Below are 17,113 nucleotides of genomic sequence, written 5' to 3'. Positions count from 1 at the left end.
TCCCTCACCAGACACACACACACACACACAATAGAAACACTTTTAAATGAAAGACGTCTCCCCAAACACACGTTTTAACCCTTGTATATCCATCGTATAATTTTGTTGGCATCCTCCAATAGAAAGCCCTCATTCCCAGACTTTCCCAACTGTCGGGTAGGTCACCCATTAGAGTTGGAAGGACTCAGGGGTGTCCTAAAAATCCCTGAAGTCCCTACTGGAAGAAAAAGTAGGGCACAGAGTTTTTACAAAGCTTATAGCAACTCACTGTCTATCTGGTTAAAAGCTTGTACACCTAATCTGGAACAAGATGAAAATCTCAAGTTATTTTTTTTACCTGGCAACACAAGAATCAATTAAAAAAAAAACAAAAAAAAAAACAATTAGTTAATTAGCTATTGGTAATTAATTATTTCTTTGCTATCTTGAACAAAGGAAAGAAATTGTACTTGACTGAAGTAGTGGTATAAGCTGAATTAGTCCCTTTTATAGGTCGTTGTCTGAGTCTTAGTGAACATAAGCCTGAAATACGACGAGACTATAGAAACAATACATAACTAGATTCTATACTATGTTATGTGTTCAGAAGAGTGGCTACAATGTCGACCTGAGGAGGTTTGAGCCATGAATCCCTCCCCTTCCTTTTTTTTTTTTATAAATGCTTTGTAAAGTATAAAAAAAATAATTCTTTTCTTTATTTTTTATCGTTTTCTGGTGTACAAAATATAGCCTATGCTAATTCATAATCTACTTGTTTTACAGCTTATGACCTACTAACATATTTCAGTGAATACTTTGTAAGCATAGTTTTTAAGGATCACTTTATCTTTTGACAAACACGTCACAAAGATTATATTATTTACTGAGTTAATTCTACTGTGTGCACAAAGCTGTCTGTCTGAGAGGATTCTATTACATGTTTTTTTTTCCACTTCCCATTCTTGGATCCAATTGAAAATTTGCACAATTATTCAGTGAAAGACAATATATGAATCAATAATAATAATAAAAACTAACAAAGTAGTTAATCAATTAGTGGTAATTAATTTATTTTTGTTTTCTATAGAAAATGGGGAGATAAACCTACTCTTTCAATGGCCTCCTTCAGTCGCGAATTGACTATGGATCATCTCATGGAAATGAGATGAATGCCTGGGCATTAGCTGTGGTCGGAACGATGTCGCCCACACATCAGTTCCACGCAGCTGATGTATCCAAAGGAACGGCAGTGCCTATACAGTTTGGAGTCAGCGGCGTCGCAGGTTCTGCCAGAGTGAAGCACTGGGTGCTACAAACTGCCTTAGGGTCGCCAGCTCCTGATTTTTCCTCAGGGTTGACTCCCAAAGCCTTTCCCATGATCGGGCAGGAGGGGCTCGTCAGCCATGGCTGGCTACCCACCTAAGAGAAGGAAAACTCTGAATTCAAACCTCTGTTGCCTTGCAGCTTAACCCAAACCTACTAGTATTCAGATATATGGCAGTGATTCTGTAGTGTTTTCCCTTTTAGTTGTTTCTTCTCTGTAGTCTTTTTCTCTTTCTTAGTGCTTCAATGAGTTTGAAGGTGTCTGGTAACTCTCTGTGACTTTGACTTAAAGCATTTTTTTACACATAAGATAATTTACAAGAAACAAAAGACAGAACGAGTTGGTAAATAGAATAAAAATGCTTACATACAGAATTTGTGGTAGACAAATCTTTTTATTTTCTTTGCTTTATTGACAAGACTTTTTTTAAAAACCAAATCATTATTTAAATTAAGACAACTGATTGGAACATTGTTATATTTATTTATACCGGGGATTTGTATTGAAGAATTCATGCATATGTTATAAGTTGCATGATATATATATATATATATAAATATATATATATATATATATATATATATATATATATAAAGTAAAGTGAAGTTCCCCTTTCAGATCTATATCTCTCTCTCTCTCTATATATATATTTTTATTTATATATATATAGATACGATTTGTACTAATGGTTCTTCAAGTTCTTGTAAAAGCTGTTAGCTGTAGTTTGCAACTTGTACTGTAGTGTTTTCAGAGGAAGCAGAATTGTAAGAGTTTTACAATTAAAAAAGCTTGAAGCCAAACCAAAATACTATATTTACTTTTATTAGACATAAGCAAAAATTCTAAGTAAATCCAGTCTCTTAACTCAGAAAGTCTAAATGATTCCAAATCAATAATCCAGAGCTGTAATAGTTGTTGCTCATCTCTGGTTTAAAAGTTATGAAAAAGAACACAAATACATTCATAAGTTTCATCACTAAAATGATTACATATCAACTCTCTTTCATCTTACATGTACCGGTATTAGTTCTGCAGACATTCATAAAATGGATTTGAAGATAATGGATTTGATAGCAAAATGCATAATAGTCTATTTTTTTCCATTGAAGAAGATTTACGGAGAATTCTTGTGTTAGCTTAAATAGTAAAGAAATACCGGTATGGTTCATTTCAACAAAGACATTAACAATCTAGATGGGTATAGTTCAACCATTCACATTAAAGAATGCATTTCAAAGTATTGATCCATCACCAAATAACATCAGCAGTAAAAAATATCATGTATTGACCAACAAAAAATATTCAATATGAAAACATTTTAAATAGAACATTCATTCATCATTTCTTTTGAGGACATATAAAATAATATAAGGTATGGAGGGCTATAGACAAAAGTCATATATAAGCTAGATTCACTTTGTTTCAAGTCTCACCTTCTATTTTTTTTATACATGGCTATAAATAAGACTAATTTATTATAATAAACATACCGGTACCGGTATATAAATTTCTTTCAATACTTAGGGCCACTGGTAGTCCACACTAGAATTAAAACTTAATTGTCAACTGCAATTCTGTTTCTCCAACATCAGTATGTTGGACTCAAGGACTAAGATTTGAACTAAAGCTCTTAGTTTGGCAGCGAAGAATGAACCACTCAGCCTTTACATTTAAAACTAATTTCAGAGGTGATCTAAAATTTAACTCAGTTTTTATTTTACAGGAAATAAGCAAATATAAAAAAATATTCATTGCTAGGCTTCAATTGTAAAGAGAGATAAATTGACATTAAAGTCTCAATTTTGTAAGAGTGCAGTTGTAATTAGTTTATTAACAATAATTATGCAACTGAAATATTCCAGGCACCCATATGAAATGATTACCAATATGGAACATATATATTCCAGGTACGCATATGAAATGATTATGCAACAAAAATATTCCAGGTACACATATAATATTAATATGCAACAAAATATTCCAGGCACCCATATGATATGATCATGCAACAGAAATTTTCAAGGTTCCCATATGATATAGATATAATGGAATAATGGAATGAATAAGATGTTTGCAGCCAGTGTAGAGTTCATATTTATTTGTAACTTTGACCTCATGATTAAGTTCCACTTTCAAGTGAATGGCTTCAGATAGTTCTTTCTACATGACAGTGGTAAAGTCGAACTGCCAAAAAGATAGAATTCAGTTTGAAGTCAATGATGTTTCCTTTAAAACTATTTTAAAAATAATGTTTTGTTTTTGCATTCATTTCAAGAAGAACAATGGAAATAATTAGTGGAAAGTTTTCATGTGATCATTTCAATATTTGGTTGTCAATGGACATAGTATCTGTGCCATCCTGTGTAAGATAGAATCTTGGATCATTTAAATGAGAGCTTGTATTAATATCGTGGCTGGTAGCAACTGTGATAGGATTTGAAGCATCTTGCATTTCATTAACTCCACAGTGAACCACATTAAGTTGACAAAATTGATCTTCATTTTGTATTGTTTGATGACCCTCATTATATCTATCTCCATTTAGGTTGCCAGCTAGACTGTGTTTATGATGCTTGCGACAGTGCTTTCTAGAATGTTTCTTTCTGTGGCCTGTGGATGTCCTACTTTTAGTGCAACTTCCATCTCTTGCATGGTGTTTACTCATTTCTGGTATGCTGGTGCTGTCCCTTTGTTTTGAAAAGTCACACTTAAGTCTCACTTGGTCATCACTGCAGATAGAAACTAGTCTGTTCACACAGATGTGATCTTCATCATAGATTTGTATGATTGGGTTGACAAGTTGATGAAGCTTCTGTTGCTTGTGATCCTTCTCTGTTGAATCCTCAGTCCAAAGCTTGGGCTCACTGTGTTTGCATTTCACAGGACTGTGCATCAGTTCACTGCTGGAGAGGGAATCTGTGGAGAGTTCGCCACCATTTCCACTATCACTGAAATGGTTCAGCTCAATAGATGGAGACACAGACTTGCCATCAGAGCTTAGCTCTTGGGAGATGCAAGATTCACCACTGGGGGTTTTGTGAAAGTCTTTGAAGGAGCTTTTCTTTTGTGCTCTAACTGTTTCAGTGAAATCTGGTTCTTCTGAAGAACACTGAACATTTCCTGATGGCTTCACCTCCTGGCTGCCACGGATAACAACTGTGATGCCAGAAGAGCTACTTGCTGGACATTGTTTATTCCCATTGGAACACTCTGTTCTCTTATTGCAACAGGTTTCTTTAGGGCTGGAACTTGTAGACACTGGGGAGGAGTTCTGCTTAGTGGATTCAATACTTTTAGTATGACTAGCACAATCTTCAAAGTCAGGGTCAGTGACCTGACATTTACCATCCATCTCAAGGTCACTGTCAGAATTCTGGGTAAGGTTTGTGTCATCCTTTTCCTGAATATAAGTTTCAGATGTTCCTCCATTAGTGTCTGTACCACTGTGAGAGTAGAAGTCTTGGTGTAGTATGATCTAGAAACAACAAGAGAACAAAAAATTATTTTATATGATCTTTTTTAAAATAGTATTTTTAAATTCAAATAAAAAGTGACATTTTAAAGAAAGCAGGACACATATGATTACTGGCCTCCTCCCATTTGAAATTATAAAATAATTTCAAGAAAAGATAATTTTTTTCATAGAGGCTACACATTAACATTTGATATTACCAATTAAATAATGTAAGGAAAAGTCAGTTTTTATAATTACAAAGTACTTATTTACTAAGTGAATTCTTTTTTTTGTTTTTAAGGGAGACAATAAAGAAAATAAAATGTCTAGATTTTATTACCTAATACCTTTAATAGAAAAATTAAAATCATTGTGTGCTTTTATAAAAAAAAATACTTAGTCAAATTTAGTGAAAACAAAATTTCATAATGTCCAACCATTCTTTTATGGAATAATTTTAAAAAGCTAGATTTTTTAGCTTTTGATAAGATTAATTGCAAAGATTAATGCCTTTCCTTTTTACCACAAGTAGTATCTGTATAGAATAAAACAAACGTACATGGGCATCGCTGTTGTTACAATCGTTACACTTGTAACTCTTCATGAAACTTTTCCTCAAAATGGCCTCTATGTCCTCAATATCATCCTCCTCCCCTGGGCAGATCTTGTACCTGTACTTGTGACCCACTCCATTGCTGCTGATACTGATCACAGACTTGGACTTGGTGTTGTTGTTGGTGATCTTATCATAGCCACCACCAGAGTCTTTTCTGTTGCTGCCAGAGCTCACCTGCTCTCAACAGAAACGTTCATCTTAATATAAAATGTTAAATCTCTAAGCTAATTACAATGTCTCTAAAATGTTTTTTCCAGAAATTTAGGTGTATATTTGAAGCTCGACCAAATAAGTGCAAAGTGATTTCAAAGCAATTTAGGATAAGAAAAGACAGAAAAAGCAGAAGAAAAGCCTAATAATAACTTCAAGTCTGATAATGAAATGAAAGTATTTTTAGATTATGGTGTTCTCAATTACAGCTTCTATTTGACCAGATTAGGTCTTCATCTATTTAAATTGGGTGTCTTCAATGCTGAAGATTAAGGATAAGTGCAGTATTTACAGGATAAGTACAGTATTTCACATGATTAAGCAGACCCAACTGCAAATGACATATATTTTGCCACATCTGAGGCAGGCAATGCCATAAAGTATAGGATTGTTATTTAATGCCACTTAAACTTTACATACTGGTATTACACAATGTCTCAGATAAAAAATTTACTTTCTCAAGACAACAAAAATTAAATTGAATATATTATTTTCACAGCAAACATAAAGAACATAAAGATATTGAAGTCCACATTTCATATATGCAGCAGTTCTGCAAAGTAAATCTTAAACCAGAGAAAATAAAATATACAAAAATATTAGGGGATTCAGTAGCAAATTAAAATCATAACCAGAAAAGAATCTATAAATATCTTAATAAATTAAATATCTTAAATATAATTCAAAATAAATTGTGAAATTACAGTATATCTAAATATTTTTCACACATGAACTGTTCTGACATGCTGTCCACTATGTAGTTAAGATACCTCTGAGTTGTAGTTGATGAGTCCATAACTATTACTGCCTGAAGAACCATTTCGGCTGTTATTAAACTTCCCTTCACCCATTAAACTATGCAAGCCAGATAATCTGCGCTGATTTTTCCAGGAGAATGATGCTTGGCGTTGACTTCCCTGAAAGATAAGAAAAAAATATAATATAGCATAAGTATAAATAAACAGAAAAACATAAATGTATATATGTCATAGAGATTTATATAACAAAAAAGTTTTAATTCACTAATATTTTAGTAAAACAAGGATTTTGTACTACAAATCACAAACTAGTATTGTAGTTTCATTACTACTTTTAAAATAAAAATTAAAAATATCTTTAAGTCATTTTGATTTTTTTTTAAATTCTGACCTTGACATACCGGTAGTTGTTTTGAATTCTATTTGGCTGTAACATATAAAACTAATGACTAATTAATACTGCTTTTGAAGCAATCTATATATAATGACTTTATGTCCTAATGTTATACTTTTAGAGAGACCCCAATATGTGTTGAGCCCATATATAAAATTGTGAAAGTGAGTATCAGTATGGAAAAAAATATGGGTTACATGACCAAGAGACACTGGGTGACAATACAAGTCCAGATAACTCTACCGACATTTCTTCATCTTCTTCTCTTAATAACTTTTGTACACTAGTGCTGCTACTTTATGTTTGAATGTCATGTTTATTCATCAGCGCAGACATATCAGAGTGAATTTCAACCTTGAGTTGCACCCCTTCATATACATTTACTCTGATTATACATCCCAAGGTCTGAAAGGGGAACTTTACTTTTTTACTACTTTGATTATTAATGAGTTTTGTCAATGGATTAGCTTTATAGTAATTCCCAAATTGCTAAAGAATAAAGAAAAATTGCCATCAACTGTACCTGTGAAAAATGCCTGGCTATAGATGAATCTTCCAATCTCCTGCAGAGGAGAACACAATCTCTCTTGAACTGCTTTGTGAAGAATGCATACAAAAATGGATTGGCACAACTGTTCAGTGGCAACACAAATATGGTCAGAACCTGGGACCAAAGGATTAAAAGACCAATAGTATTGATACATAGAAGTCTTTATATAAAATGTGTTTGCTACGTAATTATGTATCAAATTAGGCTTTATAAAATATTCTTACCTTTGCTTCATTCAAATGTATTAGGTTTTTACCAAACGCTGCAGCAAGTGACAAAAAGGCAATAGGTGCCCAACACAGAAAGTCTGTTAAGATATGGATAAATCTTAAGTAAAAATGATAGTAATGTTATTTTTTAAATTACAGTTTTATTTTTATATGATATAACCTGTTTTAACATATATTTTAAACTCCGTTCAAGAGTTAAAAAGTTGGAAGTCAGAAGGAAAAAGTTGGGTGGATGGAAGTCTGGGAATTTCCTAAACTTACAGCAAGGTTTTGTGCCAATAACATAAATGTCATGGGTTCAATCCCTAAACTTGCCAATTATTTATTTTGAATGATGCTTCAATCATATCCAATCTGATGCAATTAATTTCCATTTGATCTGATCAGATCCAATGCAATCAGATTTGCTCTGTAATTGATTTTATTTGAACATAAAGTAAGAATTGATTACTTCAAATTGACCTTGTGAATATATAAAGGCAGCTCTTCTTTTCTTTAAACTTATGTACACTTAATTACTATAATTTTTTTTTTACCTGTAAAAACCAACAATGCCATTCTTTTAGCCACCCTGGTGTCATTAGAATTCCAAGCTTGAGAATCCCTGATACTAATGTACATAATAAGATAGCAGCTAAGTATGATGAAGAACGAGATCCCATTGAAGACCATGATGAAGCACACATAGCCTGTACACAGCAGGAGAACAATTTGGTGAACAAATTTTTATCATAGTCAGAGCAATTGAAAAACATTTAAAAGTAGATAGAATTATCTTTTCACAAGTAGGTGATGTTCAGTTTAGTCAAGTTCAGTTTAGTCAAGTCCAGTTTATCTATTGCTGTAACTATGTTTTGGGTCTACCCTTCTTTTTTTTTTAATTTTCATTTTCTGGACTGTCAAATTGAGGGTCTAGAGTTCTAAAAAAAAAAGTTAAGTTCCCCTTTCAGACCTTGTGGTCTATACGGCAGATGATGTAAAGGTCATCTGTTTCTGAGGCCTAAGGTTAACTAGGGTGAAGCTTGATGAGGGCTATGAAATTTTTATTTGGATTTTAATCATTTATTAAAATTCCTAAATCCTCTGCAAGCAATGTCCACATATGTAACTGAATCAAACTAGAGCATGCTGAAGTATGCTAGGAGGATGTTATACAAAAAACATAAAGTTTTCAAGTGAGGCCCAGTTCAAGTTGACAAAAACACTTCAGTGCAGCTTACCAAACACAAGAAAATGCCTGCTGGTGTCTCCATCAGGACTCAGATAACTCGAAAACGTCTGTTCCCAACTAAGAATTATAATTTTAACTACTTTGAATAAATCTCTGACTCAAAAAAATTTTGTTTTCTATCACTGTACTGTTGCATATCTAGTGTTTGTTTAGTGATCAATTCTCTTAAAAAAAGACTTACTTTTAGAAATGACATCTTCAATTTCAAATGGGAGACAAACAGCAAACTTTCTGTAGTCACTTATACCAAACAATGGCATCATAGCAAGACTGAAACTCCACAACCAACCTCCAAGCATAATACAAGCTGAGGAGGTAACATGTACTTATTACAAAAATGGAAAGATTATGAGATTAAACATTAATGTTAGCAAAATATTTCGAAATATAAACAAAACCTTTCTTTAATTATATAAATTATAAGATAGGAATTAACCAGTAACTAATAAAATTGAGATGTCACTCAATTCACTTTTATTTTTCCCCTGAAAAACTCTAAATGTTAAAAGCCTCCTTATCAGACCTTATATTCTTTTTTATGGCAACATTCTACCAGCTTAAGTCTGTATTTGCAAAACAACAATGTTAAAACCTGGGTATTTTTTCACCATTCAAATTAAGTGGTCTCTGGATGTTACTTTTGCTGTGACATTCTGTTTTGTTTTGTTGTTCAAATTTTTCTATTTATTTTGTTACAGGAGGGAAGGAGTTGTTAAGGTTAAGATTTAAATACAGTGGACTCTTGATAACCCCAAACGCACTCAGTAATCAGCCATGCCACCGATGTAAATTCATGTAATACTGAGTACATCTATTTTTAGACTGTTGGTAGGCTTAAAGTGTAATTTAGTAGAGTATGTGAAAGCTGAAATAAAATGTTTTTTTTTTTTTTAGGTCAATAAATTTTACTGTTTCATCTATATTTTATACCACAAAAAGAATATTGTTACTGTTATTCTGTATGGTGATCTAACAGAAGGCAGGAGATTTGCTGGTCGCCCACTTTTACGATATACAGATGTATGTAAATGCAACATGAAGCTCTTCAAAATCGACTCTATCAGCTGGGAAAAACTGGCACTGGATAGATCCACATGGAGAGCAAGCATAAAGGAATGGTCCCCGAGTGCAGATGCCATACACAACAGAAGTAGAAAGAAGGGTGAAAATGCAATGGCGCCTGGTGATTACATATGCCCAACCTGTGACCGCAGCTGTATATCAAGGATTGGCCTTTTTAGTCACACAAGAAGTTGCAAAGGGTAAATATCATCTCTCAAGACATAAAATGCCATAGATAGTAGTTATGCTGAGCTGTAAAATTGTAGTCAAAATGAATTCCCATTTGTTTGAACAAATAAAATTATCTTATTATGAATAGACATTTTTTTACATATACAGTTAAATTCTTTGAAGTACAGCTAATCTTTGGTAATCCAATGTTTTCGGTAATCTGACACCCATTGAGAGTCATGTGTATAACTTTAACAAGCCAATGTCAGGTAGTCTTTACAGTATCTTCCTTGATTTGATTTTATTAGCACTTTTTATTTCCCAGTGGAGTGATAAGTCACACTAACAGATTAATGAACCAAAGTTAATCAAAAATATTGCCTCCTCTATCAGGATTTGAACCACTAACCACACAGTCACTACTGCAGTACCTTATTTGATTTTTTATTTTATTTCAATGTAAGCACTGACCTGCATGCTTGAGTGAAAGTCGTTTGTTAAGCTGCATAGCGTGAGTGATCGCATAGAATCTCTCTAATGTTATGACAGTCAGGGTGAAGACACTAAGCTCACTGGACAAGACACCCAAGACACCTGCCACTAAACAACTGGCACTCATTTGCCACTGGATAGCATACTTTTTAAATTGACCTGGAACATATTAAATGAACTAAATGGAGTGCATTAGCTACAAATGATGCCAACTAAGAAATAGAAATACAGGTACAGTCTATTTCAAACACTACAGATATTTATCTGCCTCATATTGCTTTATATAATTTTTAAAAATATTTTTATCTTTAAACATTTAAAAATATCTCTTGAAAAGTTTAAAATAAATTATACTTAGTGCACAAGCTGATACAGTTTTTTTGACTAACCTAGTGTGGAGGCATCAACTATGGCCAATATTCCAAGATATATCCCCATAAAAAAGTCTGCCATGGCCAAGTTACAAATCAGAAACCTTGGCACATCCATCTTGGATTTACTTGTCACAGAGACAAAGAAAACGACTCCATTACCCAGTAGTGCCAGCATAAAAACAAACCACACGCCACAACGCAAGGACCACCATCCAAAGAGGTCATCACATGGCATGAATGGACCTTCAGTAAGAAAAGATTTTAGTTCTTGATAAAAATGTTTTCTTCTCATGATAATTGCATTGCTTAGAAATATTGATAGTTAATTTAAAATACCAATGTATTAAAATATGGGGTATATGCACTACTAAGTTAAAACAAATGGAGATACTAAATATAACTCTACCAGGCATAGGTTTGCAGGTAATGGCTGCCTTGGCAACCACATAGCTTGGCTGATTTGAATAGTCTTTCAGATTGGTTGTGGCCTCGGGTTTTGTTTGAAGATCAGAAAAATCAAAGTCACTCCCAAACTGTTCAAAATTCATTCCATTCTCTAAAGAAACATTTTCTGAAATATAAAAAAAATACAGGCTCCAGAAACGATGTAGTTACATAGCAAATTTAGTTCTATTTATAAATGGGAATAAATATAGATAATAATATATGTAAGTATATATTAATGTATGTATGTATATAATAATAATAATATATTTACACACACAAACATTCTTATATTTTTATCCTATAAATATAATGGCTGACTTCCACAAGACATTCTGTGTGGTCATCTAACAGATGGCAGGAGATCCGCTGGTCGTCCACTTTTACGGTATAATGATGTATACAAATAAGACATGAAGCTCTTCAAAATTGCCAGTAACAGCTGGGAAAAAGTGGCACTGGATAGATCCGCATGGAGAGTGAGCATAAAGGAAGGCTCAGGATAGCAGATACCATATACAAAGGTAGTAGAAAGAAGGGTGAAAATGCAACAAATTCTTGTGATTACAGATGCCCAACCTATGATCGCAGCTGTGTATCAAGGATTGGTCTCTATAGTCACACAAGAAGTTGCAAAGGCAAAAGATCATCTCTCGAGACATAAAATGCCACAGATAAATAAAATTTATTGCACATCCAGGATATTGTAAGAAAGGCCTCAGGGAAACTTTGCATTGTGCGGAAGCTGGCATCCACGAATACATGCTCTGATCCCTGTATTTAGGAGCAGTCCGATCACAGATAGACTACAGCCTACCTGTGCAAATTTATGGCTCTAGGACTGTTGAACAACTTGATAAAATACAGTCCCAAGCACTAAGATTTGTCTGTGGAACCTTTATGACAAGTCCAGTAAATGCGGCTGAAATAATGGCTAATATAGGTCCACTAAACCTTAGGAGGGAAAGGTCAGTACTGACCTGCTATGAACGGTATAAAAGGCTGGATGAATACCTCCCAGCTAGAAAACTAGTGGATGGTTGGAGATGCAGAAGACCTATCCAGATGCAGTCTTTTATGCATCATGCAACTAGACTATCGGATGAAGCTGGCCTCTCCACCAACCGACAAAACATTCAACACTTTCATCCCCTTCCCCCTAGGTGTCGCCCAACGACCCCAGACATACGATTAAAATTAGTAGACCCTAATGCCACTAAGCAAAGTTGTTCATCTAACGACCTTCAAATCCTAGCTCTGGAGACCATTAATACCTTCAAGCCCAGTGCTATTTTTGCATACACTGATGGGTCAGCATCAATAGATTCTGGAAGAGCAGGCTATGGAGCCTACATCGACTTTCTTGGCTCTTACACAGTCAAAACTTTGGTAGTGTTTGCAGTTTTGATGCGGAGACCATGGCAGTTTGTGAAGCCTTAAAAGTCATTGACTCTCAACTCGGCGAGGGACATTTGAGGGCAACACAGATTGTTGTGGTCACTGACTCAAAATCTGTACTACAGACTTTGCAAAGCCCCGGACCATGGTCCCCCAATATCAACACTGTCATCATGGCTTCACATAACATTAAACAATGCTATGGCACCCCTGTAATAATGCAGTGGGTACCGAGTCACATAGGTGTGACTGGCAAAACAATTGCAGACTCTTTGGCCCAGCAGGGAGGGCAAATTCTACCCACTGAACAGGCTGTAAGCTTTCATCAAGCCCTGGCTATAATACAAAAAACAGAAATGGAAAAGTGGTTTGACTGCTGGGACAAGTCCCAAAAAGCCAGTGGAGTCTGGGAGCGCATGAGGCGCCCTGACCGCACTTTTCCGTGGTGGAGGCTGTCCAGGCCTGAGCAAGCTATTAAAGCACAGTGCAGGACAGGCCACTGTCCTGTTGGCTCATATTTCTCAAGGCTATGGCTAAATTTTGATTCACGGTGCCCCCACTGTGGGGGAAGAAGAGGAAACTGTGCTTCATATTCTGTTTGACTGCCCCAGACTTGCTGATCTCCTCGACAGGTCTGGGAAACCCAAAATTCTGGACCTGTATGGCGACATTTATGCACTACTCAAGACAGCAGGGTTTCTGTCCAGGGCTTTTGCAAGAGAGGATTTGAGCCACTCAAGCCTTCACTCTAATGGAGTTTGATGATGATGATGATGAATAAAATGTATAAATTTTATCTAATAATAAAAAAAAAACGTTTTAAAAAAATTACTGAATTATATTACAAACACAAATTAGAGATAAAAGATAACTTTGGATAGAAAAATGACTCTTTAAACTCTTTCTCTCCTAACTGACGATACCAGCATTGATCCACCAGAATGTGGTAAATAATTACGGAGAGAAAGAGTTAAATGAAAAATGACATTAAAAACAAATTAAAAAATCTCAACAATACAAAAACTAACATAAAGAAGAACATTTAAAAGGAATACATAAAGCATTATACATATTTGTCTTATTTTTTTCATTAATTTATTTTTAAAATTATTTTTTTTCATTGTTCTTTTTTTTCCATTGAAAAATATTGTAATAACTAAAAACTCTACAACATATGTCCATTTATATAATATTTATATAAATACTTTTTAAAAAACATTTGTATTTTTTTTTAAATATCTATCACTTTCACTAAGAGAAAAATAAAATTCATTCCTCTTTTAAATTCACTCCACAATGAGAATGCTGGGATAGGAACCAATTAGACTAGATATGTATCAAATTATTTAACTGATATAAATTTTGAAAAAAACAATCATAAAAAGGCATTGCAATAATCTTACCAAAATTTAGCTCCCAATATGTTTCAATGCTTTCATTTGAGTACCCTATATACCGAAACAATGTTTAGAAGAACACAGTTACAAAGAATATAATTGATGAACAGATTGATAATTTAAACTTTCATATAGGAACATAAATTTCTACAATAATTAATAATAATTACATGGATAAAAGCATACATTACATAAGAATTTACCAAAAATGTGCTTTTTTTTAAAGTGATTATAAGCCTATGAGTAAAATGAAATTATTTTAAAAAATAACAAAGAATATTGAGTGAAATTGTATCAATTTTTTTGAACCAATCATAATTAATTTTTTTTTATAGATCTAGACTAACAATAATAAATTTGTGCGATCAGAAAAATATTTTTATTACTGTTTTCAAACAGAATGAGTTGATAGATGCTTTTTTTTTTATTTTTTTTTTTAAAAGCCAACATTATATGAAATATATACATTTATTAGTATTTTATTTAAAGTTAGAAAACAAGTTCTAGGGAAACAAGGACTTACACTGGTTTTCACTCCTATAACTGTCAATAATTTCACTTGGTCTTGTGAGAATTATGTTTAACTTATTATTAAAGTCTAACACAACAAAATCCTCCGCAGACTCTAAGTCACTTGGCTACAAATAACATTAAAAAACATAAATATGAACAAAGGCAAAAAAAACTACAAAAAAACAAATTTACTACATCTAGAAACATAAAAAGACAACAACAATAAAACGGCTACATTTAAAGGACCATTGCAACATACACCTTAGAGACTTACCAAACACATTAGTCCATAACTTGGACAGATTGACATACTTCTCCCACATAGCCAGTTGTTCTGGCTCACCATCTTTCATCCATATAACATATTCTCTAATCATATCCAGATAGATTTGCTGTAAGCAAGCATAAGAAAAGTTGGCAAGAATAAGGAAAAGGGAGAGCAAAGCTTTCGGATCAGAAGTAATTCAAAAGGACTTTGATATGAATATAAGAAATGTCAGGCATTTCTGCCACATTAAACAAGACTGTTTAGAGCTAGTTGGATGTACATTCAAATATATTAAACTAGACTGTTTAGAGCTAGTTGGATGTACATAGGCCAACAAATATATTAAATTTTAATATTAAGAATAACGCATATTATTTTTTAAATTATAAAATTGGAATTAATAAATAGTTTGTTTTGTTACACCAATAATAATGAGATGATGGTCCATGAAATGGTATTAACGTTTGAAAGCTTTAAGCAATTTTAATGTCCACTAAATGGATGACAAAATCAAATGGAGCTATTAAAGAAGAAATAGATGTAAAATTTTACAACCGTTTATGTTTGTAAGAAATATTGGAATAGACTTACTTTGTTCCTATTACTCAATTGAACATTTTTCTAGAAACAGATTTTAATGTAATTTTCAACAAACAATTAATTTAATAATATAGATTCTAACAGAAATAAAAGTAAAGATATTGAATGGACCAAAATTTTAAGTACTTCATTGAACATCTTTGAAAGGTAATCAGCTTTCACAACATCCGTACCTATTCATAGAGCATCATAACAATTTATTTATATAAATTAAAATACTTTCTTTAAATTAAAAATTACAACCCATTAAGTTTTTAAATGAGAATCTAGACTATTTTTTTTTTAAATTTAATAAATGATTTTAAAATAGGCAGATTAATGTATCTCCAATATGCAGACCAGAAGTTTCATTTCCACAAAAGATAGTTCAGGACATTTAAAAATATTCTTTTAGTTCAAAACCAAATGTCTACTAGCACATGTAGCCTACATTCATTATTTAGTGAATACAAATAGCTATATCAGATATTATCAATTTATTCTCTTTACATTTTCAGATGCTTCTTTGATAGCTATTTATGTATACGTAATAGGCCCTACTTAAAAGCTTATTAAATCTATTGAACCAGCCAAGAAAACCAACAGTGCCTATGTACAGCTTAAAATGAATGAGAACTATGAACCCCTTGAATAACAAGCAGATATAGTTTTTTTTTTTTGAAGGAACATCTATAATATATAAAGTAAGAAAGAGATTGTGAAATGAAATATAAAATAGAGGCCATAAAACCAAGAAAAGAAAAGGATTCAGTAAAATCTGGTGAAAGCAGGATATTAGGGAAAAAATGCTGTAAGCTCAGATCAATTAATGAAATTGCTTGAAAAAATATTACTAATAGAATTATTATAATACTCATATATTGCATTTGCCATTGTGTGTACAAATACAAAGATATCCATAATTAAAATTTACAATATCTTGATTTCAAACCCCACATATACACAGGTAATGATTAACCTATGACCTATTCAGCTTACTATCATTAGAATTTAGCTCACAATTGCAAGTAAGACTGTGTACAAGTTTATATTTTATATATTTTGAAATGTTTTCTCATTAGGAAAATGTTTCCTTTAATACTTTTTATGCATGTATTTTTGGCATGTATTGTAAGTTGTAATTTTTTTTTTAGCTTTTAAATATTAAAATATTATAATGGGAATAAAGTGTTTTACTTAAATTTTGACAAATGTAAAACTAAGAAACTAAATGCTGTAGAAATGCTATAAATGTCATACAAGGAGTAAAATTTGTGATATTTAACATTGATACAAGAAATTTATTTTTATATTAAAGCACTAGCGGATCCACAACTTTGGAGTGGGGTGGGGGTATTTTTTTCCAAACCTTAACCCTAATGCCCAGTAAACCCTAAACCTAAGCATAAACGTGCGTACAGCATATATATATATATTATAATATTATAATAGATTAGAATTGAAAGAAAAAAACAGTGTTTCTCTAACTTTGGCGAAAAAAAAATAAAAAAAACCCATCCATGTTGAGCCCTTTCTCTTGACTGCTAGGGGGTCTGGCCAACATACTGGGGGAGGGGGCAAATTAATCTAAAAATAGTTTGAAATATAAATAATTAGTATATATTATTAGAATTGAAAGAAAAAAACAGTGTTTCTCAAACTTTGGTGA

At 32.8% G+C, this 17,113-nt stretch overlaps 1 protein-coding gene and 1 long non-coding RNA gene across 5 annotated transcripts in view; one reads left to right on the top strand and one right to left on the bottom strand.

Moving 5' to 3' along the window:
* Nucleotides 1-2,109: 2,109 nt before the first annotated feature.
* LOC106051616 (leucine-rich repeat-containing G-protein coupled receptor 5-like) overlaps nucleotides 2,110-17,113 on the bottom strand; it is a 159,733-nt gene continuing 144,729 nt past the window's right edge. For 2 of the 4 annotated variants that reach the window (XM_056044214.1, XM_056044212.1), the window contains exons 16-27: nucleotides 14,608-14,722; nucleotides 14,091-14,135; nucleotides 11,252-11,416; nucleotides 10,861-11,088; nucleotides 10,451-10,630; nucleotides 8,928-9,053; nucleotides 8,052-8,204; nucleotides 7,510-7,592; nucleotides 7,259-7,399; nucleotides 6,354-6,500; nucleotides 5,317-5,550; nucleotides 2,110-4,778 (exon numbers count right to left, since the gene is read on the bottom strand). In XM_056044214.1, the coding sequence (XP_055900189.1) occupies nucleotides 3,618-4,778; nucleotides 5,317-5,550; nucleotides 6,354-6,500; nucleotides 7,259-7,399; nucleotides 7,510-7,592; nucleotides 8,052-8,204; nucleotides 8,928-9,053; nucleotides 10,451-10,630; nucleotides 10,861-11,088; nucleotides 11,252-11,416; nucleotides 14,091-14,135; nucleotides 14,608-14,722 (2,778 nt within the window). In that variant the 3' untranslated portion in view covers nucleotides 2,110-3,617. Of the gene's footprint in view, nucleotides 4,779-5,316; nucleotides 5,551-6,353; nucleotides 6,501-7,258; nucleotides 7,400-7,509; nucleotides 7,593-8,051; nucleotides 8,205-8,927; nucleotides 9,054-10,450; nucleotides 10,631-10,860; nucleotides 11,089-11,251; nucleotides 11,417-14,090; nucleotides 14,136-14,607; nucleotides 14,723-14,871; nucleotides 14,990-17,113 lie in introns of all 4 variants that reach the window. The other 2 variants (XM_056044215.1, XM_056044216.1) reach the window with 2 other exon arrangements.
* On the top strand, nucleotides 10,565-16,822 carry LOC129928711 (uncharacterized). Its single transcript, XR_008780192.1, has 3 exons — nucleotides 10,565-10,702; nucleotides 10,865-11,093; nucleotides 15,963-16,822. It is a non-coding gene; the product is annotated as an uncharacterized LOC129928711 (long non-coding RNA).

This window comes from Biomphalaria glabrata, chromosome 10 (genome assembly GCF_947242115.1).
Source record: "Biomphalaria glabrata chromosome 10, xgBioGlab47.1, whole genome shotgun sequence".
Lineage (NCBI taxonomy): Eukaryota > Metazoa > Mollusca > Gastropoda > Planorbidae > Biomphalaria > Biomphalaria glabrata.
Note: the sequence above shows the minus strand (reverse complement) of the source record. Positions and strands in the feature narration are given on the sequence as shown.